Genomic DNA, 17,500 nt, shown 5'->3' on the forward strand with positions numbered 1-17,500 from the left:
AGTCAAGAGTTCTTACTACTACCCAATTTTCTTAAGGTTAATTTCCCCATAGACAATGAGTGGGAAAAAATCAGGAACTTTAGAGGAAGATTTGTTCTCCTGTGAAATGCAAAGCAAAATCTGTGAAAATATGTGCAGAAATTCCAATGTGGTTCTTGAGATATTGTATAATTGAAATGTGCTAAATATATACACACACTCAATGAGCACACTAGGTACATACCTTGTTTCTACACACTTTACAATTACAGACTGTAGTCCATCTGTTTCTCTGCATACTTTGTTAGCCCCTCTTCACTATTTTATTCAATAAGTAGGACCCCCACAGGACCACCATAGAGCAGGTACTATTTCAGTGGTGGATCATTCTCAGTACTGCAGTGACACTGACACTGACATGGTTAGAGTTAAAGTTAGGGTTAGGGTTAGGCACTTAGGAACAAACACAGCAGCACTGCTGTATTTGATGTTTGATCAGCACAGCACACACTAACATGCCAAATACATAAATATGTAAAAAAAATATATATACATATATCGCTGTTGTTGGAACAAAACATTGTATCTCCAAAATGATAACTTTACAGGAGAAAGAAAAAACATACTTTACTTTCAATGTAAGTCAATGGAACCAGATTTTTTTCCAATTCATTTTAGGCCTTTTCTTTTGGTCCATTCATTATGAAATTCACACATGATATAAAAAGCAACAGGTATTTTCAAATTATATCAAAAACTGAAAAACATAAAAAATAGAGATACAAGATTTTGCTGCATATATATATGTTTGTGGGAATTTTTGACCGTTCTTCCAGAAGCACATTTATTAGGTCAGACACTGATGTTGGATGAGAAGGCCTGGCTCGCAGTCTCTGCTCTAATTCATCCCAAAGGTGTTCTATCGGGTTGAGGTGAGGACTCTGTTCAGGCCAGTCATGTTCTTCCACACCAAACCAGCTCATGTCTTTATTGACCTTGCTTTGTGCACTAGTGTGCAGTCATGTTTGAACTGGAAGCGGGCCATCCCCAAACTGTTCCCACAAAGGGAGCATGAAATTGTCCAAAATCTCTTGGTGCTGAAGCATTAAGAGTTCCTTTCACTGGAACTAAGGCGCCGAGTTCAACTCCTGAAAAACAACCTCACACAATAATCCCCCCTCCACCAAACTTTACACTTGGCACAATGACTGTGGAATATTTAGTAGCGAGGAAATTTCACGACTGGGCTTCTTGCACAGGTGGCATCCTATCATGGTACCATGATGGAATTCACTAAACTCCTGAGAGCAACTCATTCTTTCACTGATGTTTGTAGAAGCAGTCTGCAGGCCTAGATGCTTGGTTTTATATTCTATATGTACATGTGGCCATGGAAGTGATTGGAACACATGAATTCAATGATTTGGATGGATGAGCAAGTACTTTTGGCAACTCAGTGTGTGTGTGTGTGTGTGTGTGTGTGTGTGTGTGTGTGTGTGTGTGTGTGTGTGTGTGTGTGTATACACACACACACACACACACACAGGCACATATATATGTAAATATGTTATTTATTAAAACAGATAGACAGATAGGGGGCGGGGCTTATCCAGAGGAAAGGCTAAAAGGCCGTTCGCGTGTAGTAAGGGGAAGTTCGATTCAGCTTACCGATCCGATTCTTCTGAACTCTCCGATTGACCGATTCGAGGGTCCGATTCTACGATTCATTGTCGTTTGTTCTGGAGATGGATCAGCTTCTCATCCTTTTCATATTCAGTGACTTTCAGTTCAGCGAGCGAGTCTAATGTCCACGTTAATCAGTCAAATATAGTGGGAGTGCATTCCACACAGAAAATGTTAATAATCAAAATGTATTGCTTGCACGCATTCACCATAAATTAAATAATGTTTGGTGTGCTTTAAGTTAAAGCGTTACTTTTACGCAAGGCACAAAGTACAAAACTGGACAGAGAGGGGTGTAGGTGAACTCAAAGGTTGTGGCGATGTGGTGTTTAATGCTGTGCTTTTATGAAGGTTAATTATTGAAGACTGTTATTTGAATATTAACACAGGCATGAATGTCCCCCAGGTCAAACCTGGGGACTCCGTGGTTTTCTACAACACAATATTCATCAATATGAAGAACTACTTGACCAAGAAAAGAAACAATTAATCATACAAATGTTTTTGGGGCGTTCGCGGTCCTATGCAGAACCATCGTCTTTACTAAAGAACCCTTGAAGAACCATTTTTTTGAGTGACATAACACTTCGATTCAATTGGACTCGACTCGACTAGCACAGTGAAATGAACCTGTTCAAAGGAACCGATTCCTTCTGGAGTCGGACATCGCTATTCGTCCGTTCTGTCACGAGCCTCGTCCGTGAACACCGACCTGGCGCGGCAGGCACGAAATCAACGACCTCGAACCGAATTACAAATTAGATATTTGTATTTTTCCTCTCAAAAGATAAACCGGTCTGCCGAGAAACCCGTTAGATCTGGCCGTCTCCGACCGCTCTGGTCATTCCGGGTGATGTATTCTAACGTTTGATAGCGCTAGCCAGCCAGCTAGCTGCTCAGCTCAGCTAGCTCGCCGTGCCGTGACTCACAGTGAGCAGAAAGGAGAGATCACTTATTATTTTTTAATTTCTTTATTCCCCCTCCCAGTCGTAGCTATATGTTTTGTATGACATCCACTCGTCAGCAGTACTTCGTGAGGAAGCTGTCCGCTGTAAAACTGCAGATACAGACCAAATGACTCGCGTCGTCATTTGGGCCAAATTTGTGAACCGCTGGGTTTGAATGAATTTAAACACCAACGGTCGGAGCGTAGCTAACGCTAGCTCACCTTAATACACACTTAACTAAACACTTAAACAGCCAGAGGCTTTCGGCTTTACCTCATTGTCCTTAATAAGCCACTATTTAACGTTAGGTGGCTAACTAACTCGCTAGCAAGTTGGTTAGCACACTAAACATCCATCAGAAGCGCCAGAGTCGGTAGCTAGCTTCTCCGTTAGCTTGCTGTTTACTAGGCTGCAAAACAGGCGAAAGGTATTCTTTTTTTTTTAAAGCGAGGTGGGCTAAACCATCGCAAACCATCTGGAAATACTTAATTTTTCGTGTAAGTGAGAAAGAGGGAGGAAAAAAAATCCTGCAAAGATGCCGGCTGTGTCGAAAGGAGACGGAATGCGAGGATTAGCGGTGTTCATTTCGGACATAAGAAACTGTAAGTGCCCTTTCTGTTATTGAGGCGCCGGTTTAACGTTAATGTGATCAGTTTTTGTGACCTGTAACTGGTTATAAACACGAAACAAGTGCACGACAACCCGTAGCTACTGCCCACGATTCCTATATTTGGTCTTTATCTGAATCTATGTGCACTGGTTGTGGATAAAGCCTCTCCCAGGTCTTTGAGGCTGGATGGGGAGGTGAGGAGAGGTCGTTTGCTCCCCGTGTGTTCCCTGTTGCTTTGCTTTGCATGTGCTTGATATGGTGTGAAAGCCCCCTATAAGATGAAATGATCTTTCACGGTTTCCAGAGGCGTGTAGGCCGCCATGGGAAGAAAGGTTTCTGCCTCAGAAACAAGGAGCTCGGAGCTCACAATTGTGGCTCATATCTAGCGGTTCATATCTGCCTTCGCCAAAAGGAGCTAGTTCAACTGTTCTTACGATAAACCCTTAATCGAGCACCTCCCATGGAGCTGAGCTGGAGCTGGGCAAAATGACGATATGTGGAGTTATCGTGATACATTACATCCTAGTGTGTCACAATGCGCTTTTCTGAGTATTGTGAATAAACTCAGTACTTAAACACTTAGTGCATGTTTGAATACAAAGAGAGCATCATTAGACTTAATTAATTGGATTTAGTGTGTAAAATGTTAAATTCAGATAATTGAATTCATTGTGTTGTATTTTTTTTAAAATGTGGACTTGTGTCTGTTTTAACTTAATGTCAAAAATATATATATTAATATATCGTGTATCATAAAAAAAACTTCTTGAAGTATCATGATATGACATTTTGCCATATCACCCACCTCTAGGCTGTGTTGGTGAATGAGGTGCAGTCCTATGTTTTAGAGTTGTGTTGGGCATTTGGTGGCCAGTTATCAGTCGCATTTGACTCTCATCTGTATTTGTTGCCTCTTACTCAATGACTCGATATGTCATATATTGAAGGATGATCCTGCGCTGAAAGGTGGAGGACACAATTAGCATTTTTTTTCCAAAAGTATTGTTGGATTGGTTCTTGTGATTCAAAGTTTGCATGTTTCTCGGATTAGTGAGCGTTATATTATTTACTATGGATGCAAGATGAGCTGAACTGTGTCAGGATTGGCAGGTAGTTGACTAAATGGATCAGCATCATGCTAACTACAATTTGATTAGTAATTCAAACTGATTTTTGTATGGACACTAGATATTTATTTATATGTCAACCTATGGTTGGTTAAATACATCAGATAGGCACACAGTAACGTTTGGCTTCTGCCCCTGATCTGTATATTTGGTAGTTTTCTAAATCTGATTTTTAAAGCATTTTAAAAATGTAATTATTTTGGTGGCTGTTCTGGTACAAGATGTTGGTATTTGACAGTTGTTATATACTGGAAAAGCGTGAAGGCTTCGGTAATCAGAATCATATTGGTAATGTTGAACTCATATGGGCACCAGGCAATAATTGACTTTTTGAAAAATAAGTTAATTATAGCCTTTTTGAAAATATCAGCATTAGGCTGACACTTAGATTTGACTGATAATTGAACCTGACATTTGGTAATGCAATTATTATATCCTGGAAGAACAGAACAAGAGCAGAACAATTAGTCAGCACAGGGCTAACATGCTAAAATGCATATGTTAAGGTCGTTTTGTTGCACTGTACATATGCATGTCACATCTCAATAGTACTAATTCAGGTTTATCAAGTTGCTGTATGGACATCATATCAATATCGGATGTCAGCATTGGCTTAGAGTTCCCTCATCGATGCATCCCTAATATCTATTGCAGTGTGCCTCGCAATGGTCAGGCTGGCCTTAGTGTCCTCTAAATGCACTCATGCACCCTGTGAGGGGTGTGTAGTGTGCTGTCACAGCAGAGAGCATACAGGGCAGGATGTGGCTGTTCTTTACGGAGAGCGCTCTATGTATTCATGTGGCTTTGAGCAGTCCACAGCAGTAGCTTGACCACAGGATGGAGCAGGGAGTGTCACAGATTATTTATCTTTGAGCCTTTGCTTACAGTGTACTGTAAATCTTTTTACACTGTTTGTTCAGGGAGTGAAAAAAGTGAATAATAATTATTCTAAAAATGGCCTATATGTGTTGGTATAGAGTGTAATGAGCAAAGATTTAAAGTACAGCGAATTAGACTTCATCTTGACTTACAGTAGATGAATCATAACTGTGATGCAAACCACAGCAGCCTTTTCAGTTTGGCACCTAGCTTGATTCTGGCTCATGTTCTGGGTCTTTACCAGCAACAAAAAATAATTTGTGCAGGCTTGAACTGATTTAAGATGCTTGTCTGGGCTCTTACTGGAGACGTAGGTTGGGTATAACAACGTGAGGTACCTCCAGTAAATACAACGTAGAATTTTATCTTGGTAAGATTCAGTAAATCTCAGTAAACGCATGCCAGCCATTTGCGTCATGTGAGCGCCTTACAGAATCTGTTTCTGGCACACAGATGAGTGTGGTGCTCGTTTGATGCATCTGTCATCTGCTGTCGGTTTACCCACTGAGAAATGGTCCTGGAAGCAAGACTCCAGCATTAAACCTTTCAGCCAGAAACACCCTTCAGCTGACTTGGAAGAGAATGAGTCATAGTATGTTTAGACTACCAAATATAAAATAGGCTTGACAGGTACACTGAGACTCCAGCAGAAGTGCCATTGCTTTGATATATTGACCCAAAAACAAACCTTGGCTGTGGTTTTAACTTCCAGTCAGGTGTTCATTAGTATATTTTAATGGAATTGCAGTTGGAAGGAAAAGGCCTACAGCTCTGTGGTGCCAACATGCTTAGTGTTTTCTTTCTGGCAGCTGAAGACGAGATTCTAAACATAATCTTAACAGGTCAACAGGTGATTTGACTCAATGTGGGGGTCTATGTTTGTCTACACGGGTATGATGTTATTGCTCAGTAGCTGACATGGTTGTTGACACATTAAACGGTGGAAAACCTTTTAAATGGTTAAAACCGTATCATTTCTTAAATGCAGCATGCAAACTATATCTAAAACACTGCATACTTTATGGGGTCATCTCTCCTTGGACTTCACCCCTAAGTCTCCACAACATTAACACTGCTATTTGCTGCATTCGTCCTAAAGACAGAGTAGTAGGCACAGTTGTGGTCATCTGTGCATAGCTGTGGTTCCTGTTCATTTGTAATTGTGCTTTCAAACAACCAGAGCCCAGGTTCCCCAAAGCATTTTAGCGTTACCCATCTTAAAGGGTAGAGAGAGATTGTTCAGTGTGATGCTCGCTCTACCATTTAAGAATCATTATGCTAAGATTCTAATGGGAAACCCAGCTCTGGGCATTTGGCATGATTATTATTATGATGTGCTTCATGAAATAGGGTTTCATGTGCAGACAGCTTATCTCTGTTTTACCCTAAAGAGTTAGTAATTAAACTAAAGCCCCCATCATTGATGTTTACAGAATTTTCCATATTGATATTGTGCCCTCTTAGGTGTATAATTGTCAAATCACTGTTGACATTAGATACTGTTGACATAAGCTAGTAGCTTTGCTCTGTAGAGCAGGGAATATGGTGCAGTCTTTCTATTGGATTGTGTTTTTTGTAATGTTAATTTGATATAATAATGTTATAAACTGCTGTCTAATGTCATCATTCCCAGTTATTTTCATAAGCTTTTCATTTTGCATTTAGAAGAGCACAGATTAATTTCTTATGGCCAATTTCAAGTGATTTGATTTCTTTACAGCCAAACTGGCCCATGGCTGATCTTTTTTGGCTGAATCTTTGCCTTTTTTAACTCAAAACAACAGTGTACGTTTAAGTGAACGCATGAAACACTAATGTTAGTCCTGTCTGTCAGCCAGAGTTGCACTGTAAATAACATTGTGCTTTCTAGTGTGCCAAACTGCCATTTTTGCATTCTTAAATCAAAAATCCATTGGCTGTTAACACAAAATGAGCCATGTATAAATATGCCACAATATTTTCATAGATGGGTAGATAGCATTCAAATACAGTGTATGTGCTTATGTTGCAGCAAATTGCAGCATAGATCAAACAAAATAAAAATAATAGATTGATTGTCAATCGCATATTTGGAGCAAAAATTCTCTATGTTGTGTTATTTTATCCAAATTTAAAGACTTGGCAATCCCTAAATTTTTTACATTCATGAGACATTTTGTTATTTGCTTATTAATTCAGTTACCTTCTTGCTAACTTACTTCCTCTTAACATTACTATGGAGAATGATTCAGTTCTTGCTTTAAAAACGTTTCCCACTGTAATTGTGTGTCGCAGTTTGGTTCGTCAGAGATGATATAAAGTCTCAGTTCTCCTTTATTCTCTGTACAGGCAAAAGCAAGGAGGCTGAGATCAAGCGCATCAACAAAGAGTTGGCCAACATCCGCTCAAAGTTTAAGGGGGACAAGGCTCTGGATGGCTACAGCAAGAAGAAGTATGTGTGCAAATTGCTCTTCATCTTCCTCCTGGGCCATGACATCGACTTTGGCCACATGGAGGCAGTCAACCTGCTCAGCTCAAACAAGTACACCGAGAAACAGATTGTAAGTGGGGTGATCTTTTTTGTTTGTTTGTTTGGTTTTGAAGGTGAAACTTCCTTTTCTTGCTTATTCATCCATCTACATTAATTCATCTATGTTGCAGGAATGTTTGTGTACGTTTTATATAGAACGTAGACAAAACTGAAGCGAATGAGCAATGACTGTGTTTTAATGCTTCCACACAAACTGCTTCAATGACACTCCAAGCCATGTTATACTCACCATGAGCCCTAATTATCTCCTGCTGATTTGCCACCCACTGTACTAGCCAGACTCCCATCAGCCTCTTGCTCGCTTCTGGCTCGCACATTCAGAGAGGGAGCAGAAACCCAGGGAGTAGAGTGTTGCTACAAAGAGCAATTCGCTGAGTGAGATGTCATTTCAGAGCTTCAGAGATTGCATGTTATAATTGAACTTTGTACCCAGGCGTACATTTCCTCCAAAGATGAGATGTGGTTGTGTCATTTTGAATGGCTCTGTTTTCGTCACAGTATGTTCCTGAAGAATGTGATGATGCTGTCATGTTTGGAGGAGCACTTCCTGTGAAGTCATTGTTTCAGTACCCCTGTTTCCTCTGAGCCTAACCCAGCTCCTTTAGCTTTTCATTGACTTCGCTCACATGTACACCATTGTTCTGTTATTCTGTTATAGACTAAATATACACTCTCTTCTGCTCTGCGCAGCTTGACTATTTCCTGACTGCTCATTTTTCATCTATTATTTTTTTTCTGTAGCTTGAAAGTCCGGCCTATAATTTAAGCAAGGTCGCTCAGTTACTGGATATTGAACTTTGTTGTCCCAAGTCATAAATGACATGAATTCAGGCTTGAGGCTACTAATTTTCTACCACCATTGCTGCAGTGAACCAGCCATGCAGTTCTGCTTTGCACTGTTGAATTACCTAATTTATCTGAAATGGCAGATGTGTGTGTGTGTGTGTGTGTGTGTGTGTGTATATATATATATATATATATATATATATATATATATATAAAAATACAAAGTTTTTTATATATATATATATGAAATGTTATACACACACACATTGATGTTACAAAACTCTTTGATCTTGAAGACCAGTACATCTCAGTGAAGGTTTTGCCATGTGGGAGAGAAAGCTAATTTAGATTAGTGTTTGATCTCGGGACAGCTGGTGAGACAGACTCAGGTGAACTTGACGAGTGTTTGCTTGATGCTCAGCTTCACTAATCATATACAGACTGAAATGTTTTGTTCTGTTTGTTTAGCTTTTGTTTGTCTTTTGATTTAGCCTGAGGCACTGCAGCAAAGATTCACTTATAAGGGCAGCAAATATTACATTTTCTTCTGAGAATCATATTTCATCACCTTAGATGAGCATGTGAGAATGTTCTATTCTCCTATATTTGTCCAAAAATTACATTAAATACGGAGGATGTATACTAGTCATCTGTATTTAGTACTGTAAATCTATATTAGATGGCAGATATTAACTCTTTGATTTAGAATTATGTAACAGATCATATCAACAGATAATTGCTTAAAAATGTTCACCATCAAATAGGTGTTTAGATTTGCATGGTATTTCAAACTGATATTTGGTGATGTTTTTATTGTGGTCCGAAAGAGCAGAAAGTTTAAGTGACGCTGGGCTGAAATGCCTGTGTTTTATTAATGTTGTTGCATTTGTAATCCTAGAGAAATAGACGTTATATCTAGTAGTGGGTGGTATGGCCAGAAATTTGTATCACAGTGTAATTAAGTTTTCTGCCTGTTTTTGGTTTATATCGTAGTACATGTTTCTATGTATTTTTAGATGAAACCGTTTTAGAGTTTAGATGCAAATAATAATTCAGATTGGTTTGGTGTGAAATTTGTTCATTTGTAGAGAAATGTAGAGACTCTGATTTCTTTACAGTGGTAGTGATAGGAGTTGTACAAATATAGCCATTTTATTTACTATCACAAACCACCCATAAAGCAACGCTTGTCTTCTGAGATATTATGTGCATTGTTGATTGTAAAATAGTCATAAGTCTGAAAAAGTAGCTTTCTTTGGGGACTATTTGCCTTAGAACTTGTGTCCTTCCACCATGAGTGCATCAAAATGAAGTGATTAAAATACATTTTAGACCAAAAGCTTTTTCAAAACGCTTCCATGGAACAACGTCTCAGGGATCAGGCAATGTATGCATAATTATTTAATGTAATGTCTTGACTGAGGGAGCTTTTAGAGGCGTAAGCTGTTCCTACATAGTACTATGTCAGTTGAACATAAAAAATGTAATTTTCATTACTAAAATTTAAATTAGCTTTCAAGTGTTGCCTGTGTTCACAAGAGATTGATTGTTTGTTTTCTCTTTGTATTTGTTATTTTACTAGCCAGGCTTCATGAACCATAGTTAAACTGGCTGCTTTAACAATCTGTCAAACAATGCTGCATGACAGTGGGAAATATCTAAGGCTTCGGTCTTCTTGTGAGATGAGAACCTTTACAGACAATGATGTTAAGCATTTGAATTATGCAGCTCAGGTTCATGCAGTCAGTGCAGCTGAGGTAGTAAGACTTCACTGATTCAACCAGTCGATGAATGGCTCTCATTCTCATTAATTTTGCATTGTTACTTTTTCTACTCTTATGGAATGTGGAGACATTCAGGCCTCTGAGTGTTTCCTAAGACTGTCCACTCTCTGATGGATTTTTGGAAGTATCCGGTGTTTCAGGCCTTCGGGCGTGGACGTCATCTTAGAGACTGTGTTTCGGAGTAAATGTACTGAGCAGTGGAAAGAAATTCAGGTTGTCATTTCACACTGTAATGCTATGCTTATTGGTTTGTCAAATGTCCAGATACATCTAGAAGAAGAAATGCACAATTAACATAAAACCTTACAGTGAAATGGTCAGCAGCCAAGAAGTCTCCACTCGCGCTGTAATGATTCACTTGTTGAATCACTGAAACAGTGGGAGTTCCTACTTGTTCAGCTACATGCTTGTTTGTTAGAAATATTCAAAAACTCTTGCATAAGCTCTGAATTTGAAAAGCTGTTTCTCAAAACCGTATATATATCCTGAATCTTTCCAGACAAACCAGCATTGCTTTTTGAGGTTGATTCATGAGCTTATATCTGTGTACATTTGCCTGAGTCTGTGGTTATGCACTGAGTATTTGTCAAATAGTGTGTCTATTTTCCATTTAACACATCTTTGGTATACATCTCAATCTGAAGTGCACATTAGCCATTGTTACTATTCTGCTCTTTAGGCTCAGGTCTTCAGCAGCTCCATAGCTAGCAAATGTCTATATTCCCACGCCTGCTAATTGGGACCTGTGTGAGCAGTGGGATTGGGCATCACTGTGAATTTGTTTCACAGGCATTTGATTCTTGACAGTGTTGACTTTCTGGTCTTTCTCAACAAGAACAAGCAAGTGGTCAGGCATAGGGGTCATTAGCCTGCAGTACATTTGTAGCATTGCTTTGAAATCTTTAGCTGATCAGGCTCCAGTGCAAATTTGCATATAACTTGCCTCATATTATCAAGCAATGCTTGATATAATGAACACGCTTAATTGTATTTGTGCATTGAAAGTGGTTAATTGTGCAAAAGATTATTCATCACATCCATGTGAGTCATAGTTGGTGGTAAAACAACCACAAAATCCAGGCACTAATAGGAAAGATAGAAAATGTGTCAAAAAACAAGGATTTGGTAGGGAGGCGATGGAAAAGGGATGAACAAGGCTTGACTGAGAGACTTTGAAAGAAAGCAGTGCAGAGAGGGCTACGCAAAGAGCAGCAGGGCCTTCGGCAGTGTGTGAGACACATTTGCTCAGCGAGAGAGAAAAGCACTCTCCTGTGGTTCGGTACTCGGTGTCTGAGCAGTTGGGCCTGCTGTCTCTGTTAGTCTGTCGGGAAATGACATTTCTGCAGTGCTGCAGTTATTCTCTTTACTTCAACTCCAAGCTCAGTCATTATACAGGCCTCTCAAAGCTGAGCCATCAAAGCGGCCACTCCAAGCTCACATGATACACGCCTCCCAGGGAGGGGGAAGGGTGTTAAGGACATGTAGTAATTTCAAGGGACAAGTGTAAGACAATCATATTGATACTTTGTTTACGGCTACACCAGTAATGATTTTAAGACCTATTCTGATTTCTCTACAGCCAAGTATGCCAGTACAGATTTTTCATAGTTCTTGATCAGTAGAAAGAGACCAACTTTTGGGAATATAAACTTTTTACATTAACATACATTGAAAATCAAGGACGTTTTTGTCTCACAGTAACGATGTATGTGCTTGGCCTGCTCATGTTAATTTCAATATAAAATCAATACACAGATCCACAAGAATAAAAGTAAATTGGCCAAGTGCTGCTCAAGTGTTTGGAGCGAATATAATATAATGCTATAATATAATATAATAATAATGCTCCCTTACCTGTGTGTCAGGTTGTTCAAATGTGTTTGTTCTCTTTCCCTCCTGTCTCTCTCTCTTAGGGTTATTTGTTCATCTCTGTGTTGGTGAACAGCAACAGTGAGCTTATCAGGCTGATCAATAATGCCATAAAGAACGACCTGTCTAGCAGGAACCCCACCTTCATGTGTCTGGCCTTGCACTGTATCGCCAATGTGGGTAGCAGGGAGATGGCTGAGGCCTTCGCCGGAGAGATCCCTCGCATCCTGGTGGCAGGGTGAGAACCAGCAATTATGTAGTGCAGGGAAGGATCAATGGGAAATGAAGGGTGGGTGGTAGGATCTTGTGCAGGATGAAGAGATTGTAGAGTTAGATTGAATGGGTAGAAAAGGAGCATAATAACAGTTTTGTAGTTTGAATCAGTATGCAAGAAATCAAGAGATGGGCTGGATCGGGTGAAATGAAAAGAGATTAAAGCTCTTCAGTGTGTGGGTGTTGGGGGTGGGGGGTGGAAGTAGTTATTCAGCATTATACTTGAAGTAAATAACAATGAAGGGAAGGAAAAATAAAAAATAAAATTGCTATGGTGAGAATATGATGACAAAAACATTTGACAGCATTGACATTTCTTATAATGATTCCAGTCCTGAAGATCCTGCTCTGCTTATTTTGTATTTTCCATGCTCCAACAAACCCAACACACAGGAGCTTATTAAATGGTTAATGAGTTGAAAGCAAAGAATCTGCAGAGTAGGATTGGGAAATTATTTATTTGAACTGTTACATGAGATTTGGATATTTGTGCGTAGTTGAGTCAGTCCCTGTCTTAAAAGAAAAAAGATGAAATGATGAAAGCTCCATGGAAACGTCTGACCCAAAAGAGTTGCTTCTGTGTAGTAACTGTTGTGGATCTGTTTTTGTTGTGGTGGATTTGGCAGGGACACAATGGACAGTGTGAAACAGTCTGCTGCTCTGTGCCTGCTGCGGCTCTACAGGACCTCTCCAGACCTAGTGCTGATGGGAGAGTGGACCTCCAGAGTGGTGCACCTGCTTAATGATCAGCACATGGTGGGTCTTACCCAAAGCCCAGCACTATCACTTCTTAAATTATCTGTTATTTTAGGAAGGTATTTCATAAAGCAGGACTTCTCAGTTAAAAGGCAGCCAAAAGTCAACAGAAGAAGAGGTCAAGGACATTGTAGTTATCACCTTCGTTTTAGGTGTCCTAAAGTGTCCACCTACTGCTTTTTTCTTTTAACTTGGTCTTTACCACTTTGTTTCATTTCTGATTGTCCTCTTGGTCTGTTTCAGGGAGTCGTCACTGCTGCCATTTCCCTCATCACCTGCCTCAGCCAGAAGAACCCAGAGGAGTTTAAAACCTGTGTGTCACTCGCAGTGTCTCGCCTCAGCAGGGTGAGTCTCTTGTTCTGCTAAGACTAATCTACTGTTGGATGGATCACCGATATACCGTTTCATATTAAACAAAGGTGTGCTTGTCTCTTGTTCAGATTGTGTCGTCAGCGTCCACTGACTTGCAGGACTACACCTATTACTTTGTCCCTGCCCCTTGGCTCTCCTGCAAGCTGCTCCGTCTCCTGCAGTGCTACCCTCCGCCTGAGGATGGCGCCGTCAAGGGCCGGCTAGTTGAATGTCTCGAGACCATTCTTAATAAAGCCCAAGAACCACCCAAGTCCAAGAAGGTCCAGCACTCAAACGCCAAGAACGCCATACTGTTTGAAGCCATCGCCCTCATTATTCATTATGACAGGTACACATTTTGTATTTACACTTTCCTCTTACTTGGATTATTTTTTTGCTCATTTCTCCTGTAGTCATCTCATATGTGTCCCTGGCCAATTAGTTCATATTATGACCACTGCAATTGCAGAGCTGGCCACTCGAGATTTTTTTTCTTTTGTCTTTTAACCAGCCTGTTTGGTTTGACTGACCTGAATCGCATCAAATCTAATTTTGTCTTACTTCGTTAGCTATAACCATTACGGTAGGTAATGTGATGGTGTAGGCGGCCATGGTGTTGAGCTAGTCTGGCTGACATAAATGCTGTTCCTTTGCCTAAAGTTTGCTAATATCACTCTATAAAATAAGTTGCTAAATAAGCTGATATTGCACCGAGAGGTTGGGTCTTTGCAGTAGCTAAACAGTACCTAATGACAATCTAGGTTGCAGAACATGAGGGTGGTTCAGCTCAGCATGGGTGGACCACCACGTTCACCACAATGACAATGGTCTTAATATTGTAAGTTTTAATGAATATCGCTTTGCTAAAAGCATCAAATGACTAGTTTGGTATTAAAGCATAATTGTTAATTGTAAATACAATTGGGCTCATTCACTAACCGTTCCTAACAAAAAAAATTCTTAAAACTCACTTATGCAGATTATTTTAGTGAGCAGTGCAAATTCTTATCTGTCTACCCCTAATGTTTACAACAGGACTTTTCCTTGTTATGTTTTTCACAAGTGCAGCATTCAGTGATGTTATAATGTGTGTCTGCATATGTATATCTGTGATACGTATTTGTAAACTACAGTGAACCCAATCTCCTGGTGCGGGCGTGCAACCAGCTTGGTCAGTTCCTGCAGCACAGGGAGACCAACTTGCGCTACCTGGCCCTGGAGAGTATGTGCACCCTTGCCAGCTCAGAATTCTCCCACGAAGCCGTCAAAACACACATTGAGACGGTTATCAACGCCCTTAAGGTGAGGATTCACACATGTATAGGCTTTCTGTGGGAGGTGCTCACACATACAAAATGAAAAGAGAATTTTACATTTATATTTACAGCATTTTAGGTGGCAGACGCTCTTATCCAGAGCAACTTACAATTTGATCACTTTACAGAGGCAAGCGAAGGTAGTCTTGCCCAAGGATTCTTATTGGTATAGTATACCAGTAGGAGGATCAAACTCCAGTCTGCAGCTTAGAGGGCAGAGGTGTCACCTACTGCACTAAACCAACCACATGTATTTTAGTCATTGTGTGATCTAATGTTTTAAGAAGCTCTTTATTATGCATGTTAAATTCTGTACCACTTTGCAAATATCTTTCACACCATCTTGTGAGGGCTTGTTTATTGTGCATCAAATGAAGCTGAAAGAAGATGACTTGGCCTGCTGTCTGTTGTCTTGTATACCTTTTCCCCTGAGTGTAAAGCAATTTTAATGGCTCAAGAGAATACATTAAAAGCTGCAGTTTCTTTGCAGAGATAGAGATATTGATTTGTAGACTGGTTGACAACAAGCATGAACAAAAACCTACTCCTCTTGTTCCCTTGAGTCGGCAGACTTCATAAAGAAATGATTCAGGGAAAATCTAGTTTGCAGTTTTCCTCTTTCCCGATAATAAGTTAATCAGCTAAGACCTGAATTGTGTCCAAATTTTGCTGATTTAGTTTAGCACTAGCGCTATGAGGCCAATGTTTACTGATTTAGTTAAGTCAGTCACTCAAATCTCTTCATTAAATGCACCCCCTCTCACACCACATCTAGCCTTTTATTAAAACTATTGAACTGTAAAAACATAAACTTCAAGTAGCCAAACACTGCTGTCAAACCTTTTAGACACCGAATTCTGTCTCCTCCATAAAATTTGGCTACCCTTTGCATGCACTCACATCATGCTGGCTTATAGAAGCTAGATTAGATTTGCTGTTTCTTTATTTTTGGTTTTTAAACATACATTTTCAGTTTAAAAATTCAGTTTAAGCCGAACAGTTGTTTATGAAGAATCAAAAAATCGTGGATGTATTCTATAGTGTCCATGCATGCGCGTGACCGTTTCAACACATCTTTTAATCACTTTATTTTACTGTTTCTTGCTCCCTTATTTTCTTGTTCTTCCTCTTTCATTTGTGTTCCTCAGACTGAGAGGGACGTCAGTGTCCGTCAGAGAGCGGCTGACCTGCTCTATGCCATGTGCGACCGCAGCAACGCCAAGCAGATTGTTGCAGAGATGCTGAGTTACCTGGAAACAGCCGACTACTCAATCAGAGAAGAGATGGTGCGTGTCCACCTCTGTGCCCTGTAGTCTCACTCTTTAAGCCTGTTCAGATGTGCACATAGCTCTTCTCTGCTGCAGGTGTTGAAGGTGGCCATCCTGGCAGAGAAGTACGCGGTGGATTACTCATGGTACGTGGACACCATCCTGAACCTGATCCGCATTGCTGGAGACTACGTGAGTGAGGAAGTTTGGTACCGTGTCATCCAAATTGTCATCAACCGGGACGATGTGCAGGGATACGCCGCCAAGACTGTCTTTGAGGTACAGACACATACCACTCTGCTGTTCTACAGGGATGCTCTTATTTTCTTACAAGTTTTAGAGGAAGTCATTCTTCGTTAGGTTTAGTTATTATTCTGCACCATTCAAGATTTTAAAAAGGAATGTTCATAATTATTTAATATACAATAGTAGCTTATTATATATTTGGTGGGCCCTTTAAATACACTACACACCCAAAGGCGTTTGCTGTTTTCTTCAATATCTCAAGTATTTTAGAAACGGCAAGAAGTTATACCTTTGTGAATAATTATAATGTCAAGTTATTTACCTTGAGATTTGATCATCAGCTTTGTAATTTCAGGCCTTATTTATTTAAAAATTGCCGCTTTTTCAAATTGCGATCTCTGTATAAAAACTATGCATCTTTCAGCCCTACTAGATGTTGTACAGCTTTCAGAGTCATTTTGGAATCATCTACAGCTCTGGACATTCTGGACACCTCTACAATGTTTTAACTGATATCTGATCTCTGACCCCAGGCCCTGCAGGCTCCAGCTTGTCATGAAAACATGGTAAAGGTTGGGGGTTACATCCTGGGAGAGTTCGGTAACCTTATTGCTGGTGACCCTCGCTCTAGGTGAGCTGTTCTTTCAATTACCCTTTTTTTTTTTTTGTTTTGTTTTGCTTTGTTTTGTTTTTTTTTTTAAACCTGTATCTAGGCGATTTAACAATGCATTGATGCCCTTTTCTTTCTCTCCCTCTCTCTAGTCCACTTGTTCAATTTAACCTTCTGCACTCTAAATTCCATCTGTGTTCGGTGCCCACGCGCGCTCTTCTCCTGTCTGCCTATATAAAGTTCATTAATCTGTTCCCTGAGACCAAACCCACCATCCAGGAGGTGCTGCGCTGTGACAGTCAGATCAGAAACAGCGATGTAGAGCTGCAGCAAAGAGCCGTGGAGTACCTCAAATTGTCCTCCATCGCCAGCACGGATGTACTGGTGAGAAAATGTACAAACACTATGGACTGGGAACCAGGACGATGTGTGTTTCTGAAATAATTAGCCCAGATTCAATTTAAAAGTTTGGGATCAATACAATAA

General features: G+C 40.0%; 1 protein-coding gene across 2 annotated transcripts in view; it reads left to right on the forward strand.

Moving 5' to 3' along the window:
* Nucleotides 1-2,326: 2,326 nt before the first annotated feature.
* Nucleotides 2,327-17,500, forward strand: part of ap2a1 (adaptor related protein complex 2 subunit alpha 1) — a 29,274-nt gene continuing 14,100 nt past the window's right edge. For both annotated transcript variants that reach the window (XM_017697437.2, XM_017697439.2), the window contains exons 1-11: nucleotides 2,327-3,211; nucleotides 7,554-7,765; nucleotides 12,239-12,432; nucleotides 13,094-13,223; nucleotides 13,467-13,568; nucleotides 13,664-13,923; nucleotides 14,708-14,876; nucleotides 16,039-16,176; nucleotides 16,255-16,437; nucleotides 16,938-17,035; nucleotides 17,167-17,398. In XM_017697437.2, the coding sequence (XP_017552926.1) occupies nucleotides 3,145-3,211; nucleotides 7,554-7,765; nucleotides 12,239-12,432; nucleotides 13,094-13,223; nucleotides 13,467-13,568; nucleotides 13,664-13,923; nucleotides 14,708-14,876; nucleotides 16,039-16,176; nucleotides 16,255-16,437; nucleotides 16,938-17,035; nucleotides 17,167-17,398 (1,785 nt within the window). In that variant the 5' untranslated portion in view covers nucleotides 2,327-3,144. The remainder of the gene's footprint in view (nucleotides 3,212-7,553; nucleotides 7,766-12,238; nucleotides 12,433-13,093; nucleotides 13,224-13,466; nucleotides 13,569-13,663; nucleotides 13,924-14,707; nucleotides 14,877-16,038; nucleotides 16,177-16,254; nucleotides 16,438-16,937; nucleotides 17,036-17,166; nucleotides 17,399-17,500) is intronic.

This window comes from Pygocentrus nattereri, chromosome 14 (genome assembly GCF_015220715.1).
Source record: "Pygocentrus nattereri isolate fPygNat1 chromosome 14, fPygNat1.pri, whole genome shotgun sequence".
Taxonomy (NCBI): Eukaryota; Metazoa; Chordata; class Actinopteri; order Characiformes; family Serrasalmidae; genus Pygocentrus; species Pygocentrus nattereri.